General features: G+C 44.7%; 1 protein-coding gene across 5 annotated transcripts in view; it reads right to left on the reverse strand.

The window, feature by feature from the left end:
* FAM168A (family with sequence similarity 168, member A) overlaps positions 1 to 23,246 on the reverse strand; it is a 187,314-nt gene that overhangs the window by 14,330 nt on the left and 149,738 nt on the right. For all 5 annotated transcript variants that reach the window (XM_010576636.1, XM_010576635.1, XM_010576637.1 and 2 more), the window contains one exon: positions 9,304 to 9,384. In XM_010576636.1, the coding sequence (XP_010574938.1) occupies positions 9,304 to 9,384 (81 nt within the window). The remainder of the gene's footprint in view (positions 1 to 9,303; positions 9,385 to 23,246) is intronic.

Here is a 23,246-nt window from a genome sequence, read left to right on the forward strand (position 1 = left end):
ACTGGTGCCACAGCCCGTGCCAGCCGCAACACAGGTCCTCATGGCTGGGCACCACTGCCCAGAGAGAACGGAGAAGCACTACCACAGGTCTGTTGGTCCACCAAAAACTCGTGAGACCACTCTCCTAGGGTGGGGCAGAAATACAGGAGCGTGGAGGACACCCAGCAGTGATGCTTTAATGGACAGCACGGCAATCATCAGCTGTGTGGAGATGTTTATGGGCGCAAGATCTGGCCGGATGGTGCTCCGCTGCTGGAGACATGGAAACGTGCTCCTCCCTCCTCACTTTCTCCCAGAGAAAACTAGGAGGTTTGTGGGAAGTGAGGGACTCGGAGCACAATTTCTCCTCCACTCAAGCTCTGATCATGTTCTGCTCTGAGCCTGCACCCCCTCCCAAAGGTTTGTGAGTTATTAAGGATTTCCAAACTGCCTTGCTTTATTTTCCATGGTGCACTGCACTCCTGAACATCACACTGGAGAGCTAACTCCCAGCGCTGAGACAGAAACACTCTTTCACTTACGCTTTTATTCAAAATCAGATTCATTTTTGCCTCTCGATTTCACAAAGGTTTTAATCTCCAAGACTGATGAGACAATTTATTTAGATGTTACGTGAATCCTTGCTCTGCAGTTTCTCCTCTCCACATTAGACCTACCAAAAAACCAAGGTAATCTGGGCTGGAGATGGCTGGGAGCTTGCCATAGCTATACATGTTCCTTATATTAAATCATGGATCCTCGGAGAATCCATCACTTAAAACTACACAAAAGGTGAACCAAGGAGGCTTCTAGAAACATTAATATCTCCTGGTCCTTTGCAAGAGCTACAATTCATAGAGGTTACAATCCAGCCATGACTATCTAACATAATTTAAGATCTATCTCCTACCAGTGTCTTCTGGATTTGGTTTAACCTCTTGCCTGTGATGTTCATTGAAAAATAAAGAGCTTTTATTTATTGTCTGTTGGATCCCTGGCAAATCTAGTGGTGGGGACTGGGCAAGCAATGTGAACTGAGCAGGGGTCTCTGCAGCGCTGGGACTGGTCTGTCTCCCCGCGAGGACCTCTAGCCAATGTGCTAATGTTCAAGACATACTTTAAGTGGAAAAGAGAAGAACATGAACCAGACATGCCTGAAGAAAATTCTGTGAATTATCTGGAGTACAGAATCACAATGAAAGGATGAAGCAGATGATACAGTATATACGGTATATATATTTCTTGCTTCTCTCTGCCAACCTTATTTGTGATGGATACAGCCTTGAGCCTCGTACAAAGTTTGCAATAAGCTTAATTCCCCAGGCAGTCCCATTACCATGAGCCTGAGTGCCCCAAAACGGTGGGAGCACTTGTTCTTAGAAAGCCTTGCAAGGCTCTACAGGATGTTCACCCCACCAGACCCCAAGATACCCACCTTAGGGGACCCATTGATGCCCCTAAATAGTCGGTGAGCATCTACAGAGGATGGTTCAGAGCACTTATGTGGGGAAAGATGATGCCTATGCTTTCCCTCTGCAGAGCAATGTTTCCTCTGGGGAGGACCCAGAAGCAGGAATGAGGGATTGGAGCCTCCATCCTGTCCCACAACATCCCCGCAGAGACCCCTAATTTCCGAGGGTGATTTTAGAAATATCTGTTCTGCTCTGGAAGGGCACTGAAGTAATGGATGCAAAGCATTATTCTCCCCTGCATTATTAATAAATGCAGTTAAAGCATAAGCCAGCCTCCGTGCAAAAAGTGTGTGCCCTACTTTCAGGAAAATAAAAAGGCATGCTTTAATGAAGGAAGTTAAAACAAAACAACCATCTCAGGAAGACAGAATGCCTGGGAGGGAACATGCACCAGGCCTAATGAAGACATACATTATTATTTTTTTTTTTAAATTGGCGTGCCTCGTGTCTCTGCAGCAGAGTGATTTTAGGCGCTCATTTTTATATACTTGAAAGGAATTTTTTTTAATAACACTGCCCTCAATAACCAGGCTTATTGCAAGCATAAGAGTTTGCAATGCCAGTGTTTTGCAGTCATCTTGTAGCCTGCCTTATGTCTCTCCCTCTAACAGATATGGAAAACCACCAACAGGAAAATCACACAAGGCAGAAACTTGTGTTGTTTCAATGAATCAGGATGGAAAGAAATTAATTCCCTTGCTTGATGTAGGGCTCCTTTGGCTGAGCTTTGCAAGCAATGCAGTGGCTGGCTGTTATCTATGCCTTGGGAAGGGTTGCTTTGAAATAAACTTGGTGCTCAAACATTAGCAAATATTCACCAGATACCCGACATTGACAGAGGGAGGAATCAAGACTGGTTCCAATTATCATTTTCCTTTCCTTTCCTCATGGCTACTGGACTAAGGGGACTCCGGAATTCTCCAAGCTCCTCTCCATGTCTCCTTATGCTTCTCAGATTGAGGCAATTACAAAGTTTGGGGCACTAAATCATTTACTTTTCCATGTGGATCCCGGGGTCTGGGGAACCATGAGGTCAACAGAAGAGCATGAACATGGCTGACTTCCAGCGTGCATCAGGGACTGTAGCGTGAGTGTTTGGGAGGACATCAAGGATGAAAGCAGATGGCACATAAGTAGCAGGTATTTGAAAAACAGACTTTGAAAATTAACCACCACTGATGCACTTCTCTTCAGTTGGGGTGAACCACACCAAGGGCAGGAGCAGAGGGCAGTCTTCATCTTCGCTCGGTGGTTCATCTCTTGCTAAGATTTTGCATGGAAGCCAAGCAAAACTCATGAGGTCTGGGGCAAGAGATACCTAACCAGAGAGAGCTTGTCTGAGGAACACCTTTAGGGTGGACCAGAGAGGGTGATCAAGGTTGTACACAACAGTTTCTTTCAAGACTGACAGCTCACTTCCAGTTACATCCCACAAATTCAGAAGTCACAAGCAAAGGATGCTCTTCCCACCCTTTTCAACATCTATTCCAAATAGCATTAAGAGGCACATTTGCCTGGTTAACCTACATATGGAGAATCAGATAACCAAACATGAAACTTTGGTTTGTGATTGCTTTTTTAATGATTCTGAAGGATTTCTGCCAGCAGGTACCACCCCCCTCCCAGCCTGGGAGGTTTTAAACAGAAGAACATTGTTGGTGGATGGGAAGCTTTTGAGAGTAGCAATTCTGCTGGGAACGTACAGCATCTCTTTCTGCAGTGAGGCAGCTGAAGGCTCAACATCTAAAATTCCTTAAAAATACATTTAGAATTAGTCTTCTGTTTCAGAATCAAAGATTTTAAAAATAAAGCTGATCCCCTCTGATTCCCAGTGTGTTTGATGGATGGCATGAACCCCAGCAGCATGTTCTTCTCTGCGGCAGGTTTATTTCCAGCCTCCTGTATGACAGCAGCTGATTCAATTTGAGTAAACGCTCTCCATACCGATACAGACGACTGGTTTTTAACTCAGCCGCTGAACCACAGTATTACTTTAAGTCAATTCCATTTAACACAGTGGAGGACGCTGCTTGCTCTGTCGCATGTACCCACTGCTGGACTATTTTATGGAGCTTATTTTGCATTAGTTGTCTCTCAAAAATTCTTAATTTTTCTCCTTTACGCATATTTTCCACAGAGAAGTGACCACAGACAGTGGGTGCAATGCTGGGAGGTCCTGAGCGGCAGAGCCCGTGCCTGCTTCCTGGAGTTGTTAATGTGGCATTTTGCCTGCGGCAGAATTGGGATCTTAAGAAACATAATTCAATAAAAACTGGCAGGGAGTTGCAAATAGCTTGAAAAAGCCTCTAAATTTAAGAAGGGTCCAAGCCAGGATTGCCTCTGTAGCCTTTGCTCTGCCTCTAAAGATAATGTTGACAGATGCTGTCCTCACTCACGGCATCACACAGGCGTTTTTCTTCTCCACTAACTGGTGCTTGTTCATCCCCCGCTCCTGAGCCGCTGGTCTGAGCATAGGCGAGTCCACGAAAGCATCTTTCCTCCCAGCTGCACACGAACAAGCTGAGGGCTCTGAACCATGCCTCCTACGAGATAAATCTCCAAATAGTGGGGAAAAAAGAGCCTGCTGTGATACTAAATTGATTTCAAGAGCTGCATGATTGTTTATGGGGAGAATGCAGGTTTCTGCACAAGAGGAGTTGGGTTGAGGAGCACCGATTTTAATCTTCACCATTTCCTTGCTAATTTAGTGCTTAGCTATGTTGCGTTACGCACTGGAAGATTTTTGTTCTCACTGCAAAATGACCTGTCAGCTTTCTGGACATTAGGAGATTTCTAATATGGAAATTATTAAAGGCATTTTTTAAGAACTGTAAACAGAGAAATGAAATTTAAATGTCAAGATGGCTGCGAAGGCTTTCTTGCTTGAGCGTTAAGCTGCGTAACAAAAAGATCTGGTGAGGGGGGACAAAACGATCAGAGGATTTTTTTTTAGAGAAAGCAAGTCGGTAAAGATTAGGATTGCACTTCAGAAGGGAGCATCGGGGGAATGAACAAAAGGCTGGCTGGCACAAAGAAGATTGACCAGGGCTTTCGTTTCCCCTTTCACACCATGCAAATCTAAAGCAACAGACAATTATTTGCATTGCTTTAAAAAAAAATACCAGTAACTCAAGCCTTAATTAATCTGCAGAACTGCTTGCTGCAAAGTATTGTAGTGATAAAATATAGCAAGAATCAAAGCACGGGGGAGGTTAAGCATCTTAATGAAAGAGAGGACACCCACAGCCACAGCCACCAGGACAAAGGCAGGGAAAAATCAAAGTCTTTGTGTTTTTGTGCTTATAAAAGCCGCTGACTAACAAGGTTAGGGGCGGATTATTCTATACCGAACAATCACAAGGAATCTTCTGAAGGTCGATCTGGCTGTTTTCAGGGAAGACACCAGGGCGGATGGACAACCCAGCCCTCGCTGAGTGTGGGGGCTCCTTTCTGCTGGGTGGAGGACACAGGCTGTAGATGCCGCTGCAGGAATGATGGGGCTCAAGAGGGTGTGCCCAAGGGCTCACTGCTGCCCACCTGTGTGAACCCCAATTTCTAGGGTTATCCCTGTGTTTTCTTGTTCTTTCCTGGTCTTCTTGACTGTTTCTTCACTGTCTGGGTTGGGACATCCACTTCTTTCTTGTCTTTGTTGTGCAGGCAAGCAACTTCTTTGCTTGAGAGAAGGAGGCTTGTCCTCCAGCCCACTCCAGGACCTACACTTCTACAAGCCAGGTGCATCCCATTTCTCAATCTGTTCCTACTATCCTAACCTATGCCAAGAAAGCAATCCCATAAAACATCATCTTAGAGGTCTCCTTCTCTGAGGGTATCTTGACTATGTATCAGAGTTACTTCAGAGAGCATCCACAACCCCCTCCTTGGGTTCCTGTTCCTCATGAGCATGAAGGACATCCCAGGCAGGATTCATCTCAAGCTCTCCTGGTAGGACAGACAGGCATCCATGGGACATCTGTCCCAAAAGATGGGCTAGATGTCTCTCTGGGGAGGTCTGTCTTTCTCTCCACTGAATACAGAGGGACCTGGGCTAGAAGGATGAGAGACCTAAGGTCTATACATCTAAAGGGAACCAAATCTTCCCTAAATATGGCAATTGCTGCAGCTGTTTAAAATACTTGAAAATTTCCTAGTCTTTTCTCTTTCTTTTTGATTTGGAAAATTAAACTGAGCTGAACTAAAATCTTTCCAGGGGCATGTGTGGATTTCATCAAGATTTTGCAAAGAAAAGTATTTTGTTTGGATAGCAACACAGCATTTCTGGGGGGTGTTTCCATTTGTTTTCTAATAGGAACTCCAGCTCCCAAGGATGGTGTCTGAGATGTACAAGAAGCAATACAAAAGACCCCCCCCAGAATTCCTCGTCCTGCGGTGATTTGGTGTTCCCTCTCACTTGGGTGTCCCCTTGGCCATCTCACCACTCAGTGGTGGAGCTCCTGCCTGCGCAAGGCACAGGCAGTGGCTGGGGACAAGAGACATTTTATAATGTCCAGGCCAATACGCAGGAACGCTGCTGTACTTACATCCCTGGCTAAGCAGGCAGGACGTTGCCAGCCTCTGGCAGGACAACTTACTAATAAATTTGTGGGTTTTTTTAATGCTGTAGAACTCTTTTCACTTTACTCTTTCAGTGTTATATCCTTCAGGGGAATTTGAGGGTGGCCAGCACACATCTAGGGGAACAAAACTTGTTTCATATTACATGTTAAGATTTTTAGTGGGAAGAAATGCAGCTAAAGACCCTACCAGAAGCACATAAAACCAAACAAAACACAACAGATCCCTTACAGAGTCATCTGCAGTAAACGGCTTTATTTAATAACCTTGCAAAATAACAGTGAATTTAAACTGTGATGTGGAGAAGACAGCACCAAAACTTTTTGGCAATGAAACACTCATTCCTGCTTCATGAGCCTTGGAAAGCTCCCGAGCCTGGGGATCCACTGATTTTACGACAACCGGGAGACTGAAAACTTGGCAATTCAAAGGAGAAAGGGTTTAGCAAGACTGCAACAAAGTCCAGCTTTGTGTTCGTTACGCAAGCATCTATTTCACTCCAATGACTACTGAACACTTAGCTGAAAAGAAGGCTTTATTCAGAAGTTTTAAAATCCTGCAGCTCTTTTGAGGCGAAGCATTCAGAATAAACATCTCAGTCAACTGAAAAGCCATGAAGTCAAAACAAAGGGTGAGATATTATTTTTCATCTCCAATGTGTGCTTGGAAATGGGTGAGTAAGAGATTTTTTCAGGCCTTTTTCATGAAAACCATGAAAAAAGGCACAGTCCTGATTTCAGAAATGCTTTTCCAATCACAGTTCGGACACTGCCAATTCTTGAATTTGACCTGTGTGAGCATACCCCTTAAAAAAAATGCTCCAATAACACACAGACTAAAAAACCACAGCTAATAAATAATGTTCTGATCATAGAATGGTTTGGGTTGGAAGGGACCTTCAAATATCATCCAGTTCCAACCCCCCTGCCATGGGCAGGGACACCTTCCACTAGACCAGGTTGCTCAAAGCCCCATCCAACCTGACCTTGAACACTTCCAATGACGGGGCATCCACAGCTTCACTGGGCAGCAAGATCTCAAGATTGCTATTAAATAGGAGATTTCCTTTTCTTATACTAACTTTCACTTAATTCACTCCAGATAAGAGTCACATTTTCAAACTGCTACTTAGCCCTTGGGTTTCTACCACCCTTTGTCATGCCAAGAGGGTCCTGTCCCCCAGGTAATTTGGCTGAAAGCAGAAAACTTAACTGCATTTTAAAAACTCAAGGTCACTTGGTCCTTCCAAAGGGCTGCTTTCAGTAAAGTACTTAAATGTAGGTTTGACTTCAGTTAAATTATTTCCTGAGCGGGGCCTAAGAGAAGTCAACTCCAGAAAGAAAAAGACTTCTATAAAGGTTTCCAAATTTGGGCTCAAAAGCATAAAAAAGCAAGCGATTGATTTAGCAGAGCAACTCAAATATTCCTCATTAAGCACAGAACCTCATTAGTCTGTGCTGTGGTGAAGACAACTCCTTGTGGACAGGTGGGAATTACTCCATGACTCCTGCTTTGGAGTAACTTGTCTGACTTAAAAATAGTGGAAGGTCCCCTCCCCTGTCCTTGCTGGAAGCTATTTGACAGAAGCTTCCGTGTTTCATTTACATTGTATCCTCATCTACATGAATCTTCTACCATTGGCAGCCCTTGGCTATAAGCATTTCCCCCATCTCCCCACCTCATGTAGATGAGGTGTTCAACCTCAAAGGGATGGACAGGGGATGACTAGGTTCGTACTCATGCCACCCACGTGCTTTGATGGCTTTCTCCTCTCCAGTTCTCTCCGGCCAGGCAGGAAGGTCCTGGATGTGTGTGTGTCCGCCTCCATCCAGACCCTTCTGTACAATATAACTGGAGCCATGGGCTGGGTACGAGTTTGGCCAAGCGACAACAGAGGAAACCAGACAGAAGGGAGGTGTGGAGTGATGGTACTCAACAGCAGGGAAGGGAAGGATCTTGGCAGTCTAGTCATGGGTTTTTGTCAAAAAAAAATCATGGCTAATGGAGGAACTCAAACGAGAAGTGGCTCTGTGGGTGATAAGGGGAAGCCTCCTTCCAGTGAGATGAGCAGAAGGAACAAGGGAGATGCTTTTGGAAAGGTAAGAGGTGAAGAGGACAGACATTGTTGGCTGAGCTATAAGAGCAATAAGGCTCTGGACACCAAGAATGAATGGAGTGGGTGTTGTTTCTGTCAATAAGGACAAGTAGCCTGTGCTAGATATGAGTAAGAGGGAGGCAAAGAGGGGGATAGCATGGTTAAAGCAGTGGACTGGGAAAATTATTTTCGTACCAGCTCTCTGGAAGGATGGGGAAGAACTTGCCAAGATTTGAGACAGCAAAGAGAGCAGAGCTCCAGGGTAGGGGCTGAGCTACAGAGGATGAACGCGTTACCCATCAGCCTGGATGGTAGGATGGTTCAGAGGAGAGGCAAAGGAGGATGCAAAAGAGCATGTGGCTTCAAGTAAGGTTTCCCGGAGATAGATGGGGAGTAGTGGAGAAGGGAATAAAGGACGGAGCTTGGCTGAGCTTTCATGGAAAGCTGGAAGAGGTGGATGACAAATACATCCCAATGGACACACTGCAGCAGAGGTAGAAAACAAGTGGGCAAACTGGGAAAACTAAGGGAAAACAAGATTTTATGGAGGAGAGTGCAGCTGGTACTGTCAATGATAACCAGTACACCAAGGCTCAGGCAGAATTGTTCCTGAGTTTGGCTGAGTAGAGCTTGCTGCATCTTTGGAAGAGCCATTTTAGGGCGGTGTGAAGGGCAGGAGCTGGACAGAAGACACTAGGACAGACCCAGAGTCCGTCGGTGCCACAGGAAAGCAGGGGATGGTAAAGACACGGCACGGGAGATCCAGACACCAAACAGGACACGGTTGCTGATGTTTCTGCATCTATGACATGGAAGGAAGAGAGAGGGATAAGCAGGGGGAAGGGGAAGGCAATCTTGGCGAGATAGCATGCGGTATTCAGAAAATGTTAGAAGCCATCAATGTGCAGGTATCACAGCAATGAGGATTGTAAAATTCCTGGGATTAGTATTAAGATATAATTCATGGCTCAAAAGTACTTTGCAACATAGACAAATATTCACAATGGTGGGCATGAAGTTAATGGCAGAGTTAGGAAGGGAAGAGCTTAATACAGGCCCCTTGCCTGGGAAGTATTTGCTGACAAGCACATGGAAACTGCTGGGTTTTGTACACTGAGCAGCAAAAGGTAAATCCTCTTGTATGTTTCAACATGCCTGATCTCTTTTCCATACACAGATTTTTACCTGGGGCATAGCCGGGGCTGCTGGTTGGATACATGTTTGGGTTGTAGGCTGGGGCAGCGGTGGGATAGCCCGTCGGATAACCTGCAATGAGAAAAAAAGAGAAATTATGCTTTTGTCAACAGGGAGAGAGAAAAGGACAGCATCCCTGGGAAGCAATAAACAACCTGTGTGAGCAAAGAGGCCAGCGGCACAGCTGAGAGGTAAAGCACAGATGTATTCTCAGTTGGCCAGGGTACAGGAAGGACTGTGAATGCGCTCTATAGATTTACATGTGACATCATCAGTATTTCATCTTTATTCCTCTAGAAAACAAGGACGATAACCAGAATGCAGAATGCAGGAATGTTCACTGTGCTCTGAAGAAAACTACCAAGAAAATACACACACTGAATGCAGAACTCAGCTACAAAAAAACCACCAGCGCTGCAGTATTTGAAAGGTTTTCCTTGGCTGCTTTCAGCCATCATAGCTTGATCATCGTACCACTTTTTGCATTGTAACAGCAGAGCTCAGCACCCAGCCCAAGTCCTCGGTGCTCAGCACTTCCATTAACCAGAGCTTCTTGCTAAAGGGAAGGTAGAGACACTGCATGAAAACATGCCAGCCCTTATATTCACTCATGGCTGCACAACTGCCATCCCTGGGAGGGACCCAATTACCTGCCAGGCCACCTGGAAGGAACACGCATGGCAGCTTGTACCCTTTGAAGCCGCATGAGGTTTTAATGGGCACTTTAGAAAAGGTTGCAGAGCATCTTCAATTTTCATCATCTTCACTCAGATCGGTCACAGGGAGTTCAGGGGAAATAATCTAAACAGTCAGCTACATGGAGGCTTGGAAATCACCGTACGCTGCAGACCCAGCTCCCTGTGTGCACCCACACACAGTGCAGATGTCTTGCACCAAACTCTTACTTCATTAGAAGTTCTTGTCCTCTACAAAGACCACAGACGACAACCTCCGCACCTTGGTCCCCTCTGTTTTTGCTTTTGTTTACTGCCCTACTTCCATTTCTTGGAAGTCTTCCTGACTGAAAACAGTAACACTCGAGTAACTCCATCCTTTCTTACATGCTCCTGCGTAAATCCCTCTGACAGACCGAATGGGACATGTTAATCTTCCTTTGCTGGCGGAGAGTTTGGCTTTGGCTTTGCTGTGCTTCACGGCCATGGCCACCGCCCCGGTTTATCTGTGCATCTCGTTGGCCATCGTCCCAGAGCAGAGCCAACCCAACGGCAGACAAAATAACCCTTGGAGAGTCTTTCTACGCCAAGCTCCACTGACGCTGTCCGCTGGTTGCCAGCAAAGGCTGGAAGAGGTAATTAGCAGTCGATTCACACCCCATCTTTTTTTTTTTTTTTTTTTGCTTTATTAAATAAAATTGAGTGTGGGCCTTTCCTCTCCCTTTCTGAGCAGTAAGACAAACACATCGCAATCGCTTCCTCCTATGCCCCAAAGCTCACTGCTCTTTGACTATGTGCAGATTTCTAAAACCTGGCACCCGTTACACAGCTGACTACTGCGGCAAAATTTTGAGGTTCATTTGAATAAATCTAATTCAACAATCATGACCACTGTACTGGAATAAATGACTGTATGTTCTACCCTCTCATTTTCATCAGTGATATATTTGGCTTCTAAATCAGGTTAATTAAAAATTGCTGTAGTTAATGTTGGATAAGCAGCAGTTTAACAGATTTTATTTTTTTTTTTTAGGCTACATAAAACTATGTTGTCATCATACTCAGGAATATATACAGCCTTTTAGCAATCAAGAAGCTCCTCGGAAAGTTATTTGCAGATCCAGTGATTGCAAGCAGAACATTAATGATGAAGATCTTAAATCAGAAATATGCTTGCCTACTCTCTGCTTCATTAGAAGATAACAATTTCTTTCCCAGTATATTCATCGCTCCAGGGTCCTCCTATTATCTGCTCGAGCTCAATGATCCCGCTTTGCCTCCTGACCAATCTGGCTAGGGGTGTTAAACGAACTCCAGCTCACTTCTTGACCACACCAAGCATATTTTCCCTATAATTCTCTCAATCGTGTTTCTACATGGGGTTTTACCTCCTCAGCACACAGTTTAGTAGCTGATGGCTGTGTGTGCGTGCCATGGTGTTGGGAAGTCCCTTGCTCATCAACTAAGGATGAGATCTAGATGATAGCCTTTTGGGGCACCAAGGGGTTCTTCTGGTCTTTGCTGCTGGTTAATCCCCCCCAAGTAAGTCTTGAATCCCATGAACTGCTGCAGTAGTCCTTAATAATAGTCCTTAAGTAATAGTTCTTAAATCAACAACCATGAAAAACATAGTTCTGTGTGGCTACATGCAGCAAAAGTTTAATCTGTGCCCTCCGAGATATCACCAGCAGACACACACTACCATATTCAGCAAAAAAACCTTCTCTTTTACTCGGACCAGAATTTTCAACATTAGGTTTACAGGCGAAAAACAAGCCTGAAATAAATCAGACCACTTTCAGACCACAGGAAAACTGTGGCTTTGGGTAAGCTTTTCCATGCAGCCCATTATTGAAAGACTTCACAGTTATTTCAGGCAGATGGAGACAACCATATATTTAGGTCTTCTTTCTTTTTTGGGGGGTTTAACTTATGCTTGGTAGGACTGCGTCTTGCTTACTGTGGTATCTTTTGTTGTTCTGAAAGAAAGTTATGGCCATTTTCAGAATAATTTCATTTCAGATAAATACCGTTTCTATCAAGGAAGCTTTAATAGCTTCGGATGCGAAAAGATGCAGCCAGCCCTGCTCTACTCTATCTTCCACTCTGATCTCATAAACTTTGATAAGTGCTGACCTCCAGCAAGAAAACTTGTCCCTTCTATTTCAAGGGGAAACGGAGATGGGAAAGGTACAGGAAAATTAATGTGGTTTGCTCCTTTTTTGGACATACTAAAAGATAAGAAAGTAGTAGAATCTGGGGCAATTTGTGCCAGGGGAAACATGCTTGAAAATTCCCAGCACTCAAAACCCACTGGGTTTAAAAATACATGAGACGGTTTTATACCTTATTGGTTTTTGAGCCGTTAGGATTTATTTTGTTGGATCTTCTTCATCCCCCAAATGACCACAAACAAGCTTCCTCAGGAAAGCAAAAGCTGCAATCCCCATGATGGTCCCCATGTCTTACATCCCCTAGGGTAGAAGACAAAGCCTGGATCTAACGACCAGGGATGAGCTCAGGAGAGGTGGCAGCACCAAAGCATCTGGCATCCTGCTCTGATTTTGCCCCTGGATACCCTAAGAGATCTCCAGTAAATCCCTGTCCCTCCTGCTGACCCTGCTCCCCTCCTACCACATCTGTCTTGCTTCTTCACCTTGAATCAAAAATAACAGCAAGTGGGCCAAACCCACTTGTTTTATGTTGAGTGCTGCTAATCTTCATGGGCTTCCTGCTGGAGACATGAAAAAGTCAGGGACAGAAAGAAAATATCCTTTACTTTCTACTTGTACAGATCTGCACATGATGGGACCCTGTCTCTGCTGGGGCTTGGAGCCTTATTACAGCAATGATACAGAAGGAAAGAAAAATGAGATGAAAACATATTGAACAAAATTCATTAGAGTCCTCACAGAAGAAATCAAAAGTTGTTTTCTTGCTTTATTTTAATTTAATATCATCTCCACAATCAATAGGAGTAGGAAAGCCAGTGTTCATTTAATGTTCTCCCCAAGGAAAATATACAGCACTCCAACTCGGAGAAGCACTAACTGAACTGCTTTAAAAATTACGACTCAATAACTGGCTGTGCAAAGTGAAGAGCACACAGGGCTGCATCAAGTAGGTATTTTAAAGCTGTCTTTAATTTTTCATGTATTTCTAAATGTTTCTATACCATTATTTCCAGCTCTGCTCACCCCTGTCCTCTTTGGTGCAATGCTGCTTTTGATTACTGGCTTTTAGGCTACGAGTCCCAGCTACCCACCCCCTCTTTTTAACATGCACACCTTTAGGAGATGCACTAGTAAAGGTGTTAATGAAATAATTTTAGAAAGAGTGGCATACAGAGCCTTCAAATGTGTTTAACCACCAGCTTTGCTTAGCCCAGGCTCCTTCGTGATTATACTCAGAACACCCATAATAAAGCAGTTAGCTTAAATTTCTAGCTATATATATTTTACTGCCTACATGGAAGACAGATGCGTGTGCAACTGTACACACAAGCTCACCGCAGACCGCTTCTGCACGAGACAAGAAATGGTTGGATGGGGCATTTAAGACAGCTCTTTCCATTCTGGCAGCCTTCTGGGATAGCTTATTCCTGGTCTCGAGGTACCGAGCTCCTATGCGGATGCTGTGGTTGTTCTGTACGTCAGTAGACAAAAAATGCTGAATTACTGGGGAGAAATGAGAGGGCAGGAGAAAAAACCACAGAGATGTCAGCAGGCAAAGGGCTGCCCTCGCAGGAAAGGTTAGCTGCAGGGTGGGGAGGATTAAAGAATTGAACAGGCAGCAATAGAGGGGAAGGGTATATTTGGGCTCATTCAAGGATTGGATTTGTTATATTCTCTTAATTCGCTTCGGCATCTGAAATTCAGGGCGCTCATACCCAGCCCCAGGTGCAAACCAGCTCCAGCTCATCCTTCCCACCAGTCACTGGAAAAAACCTTGCGACACCCTGTAGGTTGGCACCACCAGGCTCCATAGGACCATGCACAAGGGACAAAGTGACATTAAAACCCCATGACAAAGGCACCTGTGGCAAGTTTTAGAGATGAAGTCCCAATTCAAAGGTCTCCTCCTCATTTGTCTGCTTCCTCTAAAGTAAACTTCAGCATACACTGCCCATCCTCACTGTAAATGAGCAACCTGCATCCACAGAATCACAGAATGGTTTGGGTTGGAAGGGACCTTCAAAGATCATCTAGTCCAACCCCCTGCCATGGGCAGGGACTTCTTCAATGAGATCAGGTTGCTCAAAGCTCCATCCAACCTGGCCTTGAACATTTCCAGGTATGGGGCATCCACAGCTTCTCTGGGCAACCTGTTCCGATGTCTCACCACCCTCATCATAAAGAATTTCTTCCTTACGTCCAATCTAAACCTACCCTCCTTCAGTTTAAAACTATTACCCCTTGTCCTGTCACTGCAGGCCTTGGTAAAAAGCCTCCCTCCATCTTTCTTAGAGCCACCTTTATATATTAAAAGGCTGCAATAAGGTCTCCCCAGAGCCTTCTCTTCTCCAGGCTGAACAACCCCAACTCTTTCAGCCTGTCCTCATAGCAGAGGAGTTCCAGCCCTCTGATCATTTTTGTGTCCCTCCTCCGGACCCACTCCAACAGGTCCCTGTCTCTCCTGTGCTGAGGACCCCAGAGCTGGACGCAGAACTGCAGGTGGGGTCTCACCCGATTGGAGCAGAGGGGCAGAATCCCCTCCCTCAACCTGCTGGCCACGCTGCTGGTGATGCAGCCCGGGAGATGACTGGATTCCTGGGCTGCGAGCGCACATTGCCAACTCATGTCCAGTTTTCATCTACCAGTATCCCCAAGGCCTTCTCCTTTATCGCCCAACCTGTATGGATACCGGGGGGTGCCCCGACCCATGTGCAGGACCTTGCACTTGGCCTTGTTGAACTTCATGAGGTTCACCTGGGCCCACTCCTCAAGCCTGTCCAGGTCCCTCTGGATGGCATCACTTCCCTCTAGCCTACCACTCCAATCCAGATTTGAAAAAATGGAGTGAATTTACAAAAAGACAAAACTGCAGATGCATTATTATGATACTCTTTGATAGTGAAGAACCTCCTTAGGTTAACCAGCATCTTAGCCAGGCTGCGAGCCTGCCTCTGTAAGCTTTAGGTCTGATCCTGGAGCTTCAGAGACACCAACATGTGTTATCAAGCAGAGATTAGGCCACATTTCCCCCCAGATTTCATTCATGTTTCTAATTGTGTCACCTACCGTGCATATTTCTTACACCCATCTCACACAGCCTTCTGAAGGCACACTATAAACCTTGATATATGGTAAGATTCATGCCCTCTTGTCCTCCTGTTTCTGGATATGGGCTCTCCTCTGTGTACAAACATCACAAAAGCCATGTCCAAGAGACAGTGGGGTGCTCAGGAACCACTGTGGACTTCAGGGGACCTTCCCTGGGGCTCTGCCACTCACTTCTCCCCTCCAGCCCTGCTGAAATGGAAAAACAACCCCGTTGTCCACACACCCAAGGCACACAGACGTTAAAAAGTGGAGCAGACAGAGCACTTCAGAGTACTTAGAAAAGGAATCAATACAGTGATCTGAACCTGTCATGCTGAACTGGTCTGGTCATCTCATACCAAAGTCCTTCTCAAAAGGTGCTCGCTGGTTTTGAGCAGCCCAAACTCCACACGTTCACCCAGGGTTTGGCATGTGCCAGCAGCATCTACCATAATCCATCCACTCACAATTTCACGCCACATATGGGTGAGCTTCTGGCTCCAGATCACAAGCAAAATTGTCAGGAGCATCTAAATAAGATACCAGTCAATGCAGCACTGAAAGTCCACAAGTGCTAGGTCTCTGCAGGACTTAGGTACTCCTGAAACTCTTGAAAAAGAACTTGCTTCTCTTTGGCTAGAGAGCCCAGGTGGTTTGGTCCGTACTTCAGATCTTCCACCAGTGATTAGGTAAATGAATTGTCACTTACAACACTGATTTCCAAAATGTGCCATTTAATTTTTCAAGAATAGTTTCTGTTGGCCATTATCTGATTAGGATTTAAATTGCTACCAGCAGCCTAAATTAATTTACAAGACAAAATATTCTCCTTATTCCTTTTTCCTAGCAAGTCTCGAGGAGTGATACAATCCTAATAGCGGCCATATCACAGGGATTTTTACAGGGACAGATAATAAAGTCCCTTATCTAACTGCAGGACAAGGCACTATAAAACCAACCACACTTCAACTCGTTGAACAACTGCCACCAAGGACTCCAGCTCACCGTCGCTCAGACACTTGCTGCATTATCCCAAGGGGTCCTTAACTACCAACATTCAACGGACTAAAAAGCCGGGCAGCCACACAAAACTGTTCATATTGTGTCATTTGTTGCTCCAAGGTGGATAAATTCAAGGGACCATTTTACTAATTCTCCCCTTTTAAACCCCTAAACCACTGTATGCCAGTTTGTTTCTGCTGAGCGATAGCTATGAAGCTGCAACAGCTCAAGGAACATTTTGTCTTTATGATCACCTCTTCAGGTCAGCCCTATGAAGCCAAAGTATTTTCACCTGCAAAATACTTTCATGTTGTATTTTAAGCCCATCTACCATTTCTCATTCTTTATTGCCTAGACCTCAGAAACTCTTCAAAAATATTATTTATGAGTACCTTCTCAGGACAGAAATGTGACAATCTTCAGGTCTTCAATTTCACACCACTGTAAATCCATTCCCTCTAGACTGATTGGGAATTTATTCTTGCAAAAAGTCACATTCTGTGACATGAATGTGCAAATTTGGTAGTTGAGGAATTACCCCAGAGCTGAGAAACTGAAGAGCAGACACCGTATAGGCTTCCTGGAGTAGCTCCACCAAAGCCTCCACCAGCCAGACTTGCAGCAACGCTCTTGAACGTTGATTGCCGGTAGCAATGACACCAGAAAGAATGAGCCTAATTATCATTGGGGGGCACAGAGAAAATAGCTGAGAAAGACATCTGGGAACTAATTCTGCATTGGAAATCAAGCCTCCAGGGATGAAGAGCTACAGCATTTCGGAAATGACATGCAGCATAAATTTAAACAAACCTTGCTCCCCCATGGCATGAGCCTTTCTCCATCCAGAAGGCTGTCTTTTCAGTCCACCTTGCTCCTCACACAGCCGCAGAGCTTGGGGCTTGGGCCATGAATCTCCTCCTGCCTTTTGGGGAGCTGTCCCCCAGGGAATATCCCTCGGTGTATGGGAGGTAGGGAGGTGACCTCTGAATGGCTTCTTACAGAGGGCATTTTATACAGCTTTCCTGTTCAATGGGAACTATTTAAAACATTACTTACTTATATCAAAGATTAATTGCTCCAGATTTATCCCACCTAAGTTAGGTGTGTAGCTGCCTTGATACAACACTGTTGCCTACCTGGTACACAGCAGGTATTCCTGCCACATCACTTCAGATGTTCACGGCCAGCCTGTTCATCCCCTTCCATAAGCCATGACCCAACACTACCAGGCTGCTCTTTTTATGGGTCCAGCTGCCTTGGTGGGCACGGGGGCTGCACCAAGGTCAGCGGAGAGCAACGCTTCTAAGACCAAGCACCTGATTTACCAGCCAGGAGCCCTCTGTCACAAGTGACTTACAGACTAAGGGCTCTTAGGATGCTACAGGTACGAAGACTGTCAGTGTGTTTTAAGACGTTACCGTCCTTCAGCTAGAACTCGGGTCAAACTCAGTCCTAAAACATCAAGACACATCTCATCCATTAGACTTCACTTACCCCCAGCTTAATTCGGCCTCGTGCATTTTAAAAGGCAAATCTATTCTACTGGAACTCCTTTTATAGCTCAAAATGTACATTCCCCAATTCACAGACTTTTCCAAATCAAATTTAAGTCTAGAAGCAGTCTCCAACTCAGGAGGACAGAGCTGAAACCCTCCTAAACTGATTTCTATTTTGTTTTATGCTTAACACTTTAAATTATATGAATCTGAGTAAATCCTGTTTTGCCAGCTCACAAATGCAACTACAGCAGGAAGGATGGCATAAGCTTTTCTTTCTTCCCTAATCAAGCAGAACCATTTAACAGTAGAATCAGGCACAGCGATTGCACGCACTTCCATGTCAAGCTCTACCCAAACTTCTCCCGCGTGCTGCTCCTTTGCCATCACAAAGGATGAGCATCCAGATCTGCAAATGCACCTTGATGCTGCAGGGAGCCCAGAGGCTGGGCCAGGTTTCCTTTTACACTAATCATCCCACATTACTGCTGGTATCCCATCACTCACTCGCCACCTTGCCATGAAACTATTCCAGCCCACTCATGCTAAATAGATGTAAAAATAGAGGAAAAGCTGAAAGCAAGGGTGGAACCGTTCTGCAGAGCAAGTTAATGGATGGTGGAGAATCCAGCATTTCTGAAGTCTCTGAGGATAATAAATACATTCATTCCCATGAAAAAGTGCCACCCCCTTATTACTGTTTCAAGCCTCATCAGCCCAAGAGTAGAGTAGTCAAATGAACATGTATTCAGCAGACAGAGCAACTGTTTTAAAAAAAGATTTGCTCTAGCATTTGACAACCTGCTTGCTTTCCTGGAGACCTTTTACAGTTGGTTCTTTTTTCACCCGAAAGGTCCTTTTCCTTATATAAGCAGCAACTTATTTTTTGCTCGTTACCTCTGGCCATGCAAAACCAATCTTCATGTGGACTGTAAAGGCACCCACAGCTTTGCTGGTGCTGTTGTTTCCCATTTTTAAACCTGATGTCCATACAGACCAGCAGCTGCTGACGCTGAGTTGCCTTCAGCGTGCCAGGGAATTAAGAGACTTTACAAGACCAAAAAGATATTAAGAAAATGACAGAAGCACTGTTTTGTGCATACTTTGCCTTCATTTTCTCTTGCTCAGAGAAAACTTGCTTTCAGACCATTTTTTAAGGTTCAGTATGGTTGCAAGCTGTTGGCCCAAAGAGGTGATTCCCATTTCCATTCTTATTTCAGTTCCATCTCAGTTTTACTTCCCACCTATGTCCAGAAGAAACCTCCCAGGCCTTATGGTAGCTTTCTGGGTTCAGGATGCATTTGTATGAGCAAAACTCATCTTGAAAACTAGGAGCAACTGTCCAAAAATATTAGGGAGATAGTTTGATTATTTAAGGCACATATTATAAATAAACCATAGTGACAGAACTTGACAGACTGTCAATCAATATAACTTCTGGGCAAGAGACATGTGTCATATCCTTTCCTATGTTGAGACAAGTCTCTATGGGAAAGAAGTTCTAGAAAACTGTTTAAGTCACACAATATGAATGCTCCCTGCAATTATTTACTTCATTCTATATTTGACTAATCCAAAGCAAGATATGAACAGCCTCTAATGGTAAAATAAAATTGTTTGTTGCTCCAAAGAAAGCATAAGCCCGAGATAAAGAAGCCATTACAGTTTTTCTTAAACACTGAACTGTGGCCCCACCTTATCCGATAATGTTCCCCAGAGAAATATTTAGCTGGAAGGATTAAAATAAATTATGATAGCAGAAGACTGCTAAACTTGAAGTAGACCAAGTAGTATTCCTCCTATTCTCCCTAAGATAAGCCCTGAAGAATAATGATTTTCATTCTTCCTCAAAGGAATCCCAGTTGTGGAGAGAACCAGTTTGCCATCAGTCTGCAGCTAAAGCCAGACATCCACATCAACGCTGGGTAAGCACTAATATGCCTGCCCAGAGCCAAGTAGAAAAGACTTATGAGGCCAGGGTTGCTGGGAGAGGACAGATCTTTTATTAGAGAAGCTGACATAACTGCAAAAAAAGGGAAACTTTTTCAGGCACAAAAGTCCATCTGCAGCTCGCTCTCAGGAGAACTTGTCATCATTTAGTTCCTTGCGCAGAAGACCAGGCAGTGCGGGAAAAGCAAGTTTCGGAAGTAAATGCTGATAGTCCCTGCAGCGCTTTAGCCCTGACGGGCTCTGGATGTAAGCAAGAGGACAGACCATGCTGCCAGAACAGCAGGAGCTGTACCGTACCATCACATAATCAAGCACACCCTTGCAGAAGATGGTACTGGGGAAGAGCAAGAGGTAAACATACCAAGGAAAGGCCCATTGCTGGAGAGCAAGCTGAATTGAGAAGGTTATTATTTATCAATAAGCTGAGCTGAGCACAAACACTGGGAGATATTGCTTGGTCACTAATAATTTGTTCAAATGACAACCGTTGCTGAGGTTACAGCTGGGCTTCAAGAAGGGCCTCATCAACTTAATGAAGGACATTAACCTACCAGCAGCTGATGACTGTATTGCTGTCCTAGACCTGCTTGTAAACCTCTCCTCTTCTGAATCACCTACCAGAGGATTAACACAAGGCATGAGTGTGCATTGCCAAGACCTGAATAGCTTTGGTAGGATCATCCCTGGTCCTTGTGGAGATCCCGCAGCAGTGATGTGATGGACAAAACGGGCTTTCCCTCTGAGAAGCTGTGCATAAGTTCAATTTAAAATGTAATGCCTGTTTCCTCCCCAGGAAAATTATCTCAGTAAACAGTGTTTCTCTTGCTCAGGCAAACAAAACTGTTCCTATATTCTTCCATAGGACATATAAAAGATGGCTGTCAGGCCCTCAGATTAGTTGTAGGGACAGCGCATGGACCAAGAATGAAAAAGTCAAGGACTCTGCAAAACCTCCTTCCTAAAGCAGAGCCAGTAGCACTGGGTTGTGTTGTAGGCTGCACAAGAGTCAGCCACAAAGAGATGAACCACCTGGCACAGTCAAGGTAGAAGAAATACTGATACTGCTGTCGGCCAGGTCGTGCCAAACCCCCTCCCTGTAGAACTGCTCTCTTGGGATGCGATCGGTAATAGATGCTCTGCTGTAAAAGAGGATGCTACTGGTAAAAGTGTCACTGTTTAGTAGCCAACGTGAGAAGCATAAAGCCAAACTGCAGGTGTGTAAAAGGCAAATAGCAGCTTTTTATAGCTATGAACATTAAGACTCACAGAAATGAAGAAAATTTCTGCACAGAGAACACCAGAACTTGGATGAGGACCTGAGATCCCAGACTGATGGTGTACCTGATGCCCAGCACTTCTTAACCTCTCAGCCAAGGTAGCACGAAAAGCCGAAACAGGGCAAAGCAGATCCCATCCCAAGTCTCTTACCATGATGAGGCACAACAAATTCTTACTCAACTGACATGAGGTGTGGGTGATAGAGATTGGGACAACACATACCAGCAGCTGTATTGGATCAAACTAAAGGTCTGTCTAGTCCAGTGCCCTGCCTCTGACAGGGGCCAAAACCACTCCTAGGATGTCTGAGGAAGAGAGTAGGAAACATAAATGTTTATGAATTCCCTCCAATACACTCCCAGCCTACAGCCGTTTACAGTTTGGGGAGTTCCTATGCTAGATACTATTTTCAACACATTTATTATTCATTATTCATTATTCATTATTTATTATTTCTCTCTTAGTGGGTTTCTTTTCCATGGTCTTATCAAGTCTTCCCTTTCAGCCTTGGATCTCCACAGCCCAAATACTTGTTGAAGAAACTCCATCTTTGGTTTGTTGCAAACATTTATTTCACTTTCCTTCATTTGATGACTCCTAGTTTTTGTACTACAGAAATGGAGAATGACTTATTTTTAGGGACCGTGTCACCCATGGCTCTATTGACCTCTCTCATATTCCCCTTGGTTGTGTCTTTCTTAGGCTGAAACTTTCCAGGTTACTCAGTTGCTCCCCTTACAGAAGCCTTTCCAGACCTTTATTTGCCCCCATTGTCCTTCTCTGTACCTCTTCCAGCTCTCCTAAAGCCTTTCTGAGATGGGGGCCAAAACCACGCAGAATGTTCCAGAGCTGGGTGAACCAGGGAGATGCCCAGAGCTGTACTGGCAAGCTCTGGTCTTCAACTCCTTTCCCGATTAATTCCTACTGTAATATTTGCCTTTTTGGACAGGTGCTGAGCATTGAGCTGATGTTTTCATGGCACTGGCTGTCATGGTCCAGGACCCTCCTCCTGAGTGGGAATGGTCAGCTCAGACCCCAGCATTTTACATGTGAGATTAAGACTCCTTTTCCTCACATGCATGACTTCACATTCACCTATACTGAATTTCATCTTTATGCAAGTCTCACAAGAGGCTACTGCAAACCTTCACACTCAGCCCTCATCTTCTATTGGCCTGATTAATTTAAAATTAGCACTCCTCAGCACTCCTTCCCTTTCCCTGGTCACTTCTGAAAGTGCTGAACAAACCTAGCTCCCACCGACCTCTGCCAAATGCCAGGACCCCTTCACGAGAAAAGCCTGTTACTTACTCCAACCCCCTCTTTTTATCTTTTAATAAATTACTTATCCTGGCAAGGACCTTCTCTTTCCTCCCATGATGCTTAGTTTCTCTACAGATCTTTGCTGAGGGACCTTGTGGAACCCCTTGGAAATGCCACCTCCTTCCTGCGGGGGCTTGCTGACATCCTTGGAGAATGGCAGTAGGTTTGTGAGGTTTTGGCACATACTGTCCTAGGACTAAGCTACTTCTTTCCTTCTTAATCTTTGTTATTTTCAAAATCTTTACTTCAAAAGACAGTGAAATATGTTCTTCTCTTCTGCAGAGTAATGAGGATGAAGCACAACTACTTCATCAGGCCCTTAACTCAGCCGATATCTTAAATTTAAAGGAAAATAGAGTGACTGTTCCTCTTCCTGCTCACAGTGACTATACATAGCTCATTTTTCATCCTGTCCAGAGGCTTTTTCCTCTGTCTTTCCTTGAATATTGTAGAAAGCATCTTCTGGGGCTGTTATAACATTTAGAAGGTCAGCAAGGGTGTACAGCAGGTGAGGATATGCCACAGCAGGGCATCTGAGATGGCAGCTGAACTGATCCAGAATGACAAACTAAAGGGAGGTTACAGTCACAGAAGTGACGGGGTTGCCTTTTTTTTCTGAAGAAGTCTACTTTCCCGTGTGTACTCAGAGTCAAATCTGGTTACTTCACCAGCAGAAGTCGCCTTCTGCTCTCACTGGCTTATAGATGTGACGTGGTTCAGGGAAAGTGAGCTGGAGCCTTGCTCAATTCATGTATCTTTAATGGAATAATTACTTACATTCTTAATACTGAATCTGCATTTCTTTCTCTGAACTGAAACCTGCACTGAAGTGCAGAGGTTGGAAGGAAAAAAAGCTGCAGTAAACTGAAATTTGGGGAGATGTATGTGAAGAGAAGGAAGATGAGGACATCATGTTTCTGGTGCTGTTTCTCTACCTTCAAGTGAAAGTT

Source organism: Haliaeetus leucocephalus, unplaced genomic scaffold, assembly GCF_000737465.1.
Source record: "Haliaeetus leucocephalus isolate CR32 unplaced genomic scaffold, Haliaeetus_leucocephalus-4.0 Scaffold536, whole genome shotgun sequence".
Lineage (NCBI taxonomy): Eukaryota > Metazoa > Chordata > Aves > Accipitriformes > Accipitridae > Haliaeetus > Haliaeetus leucocephalus.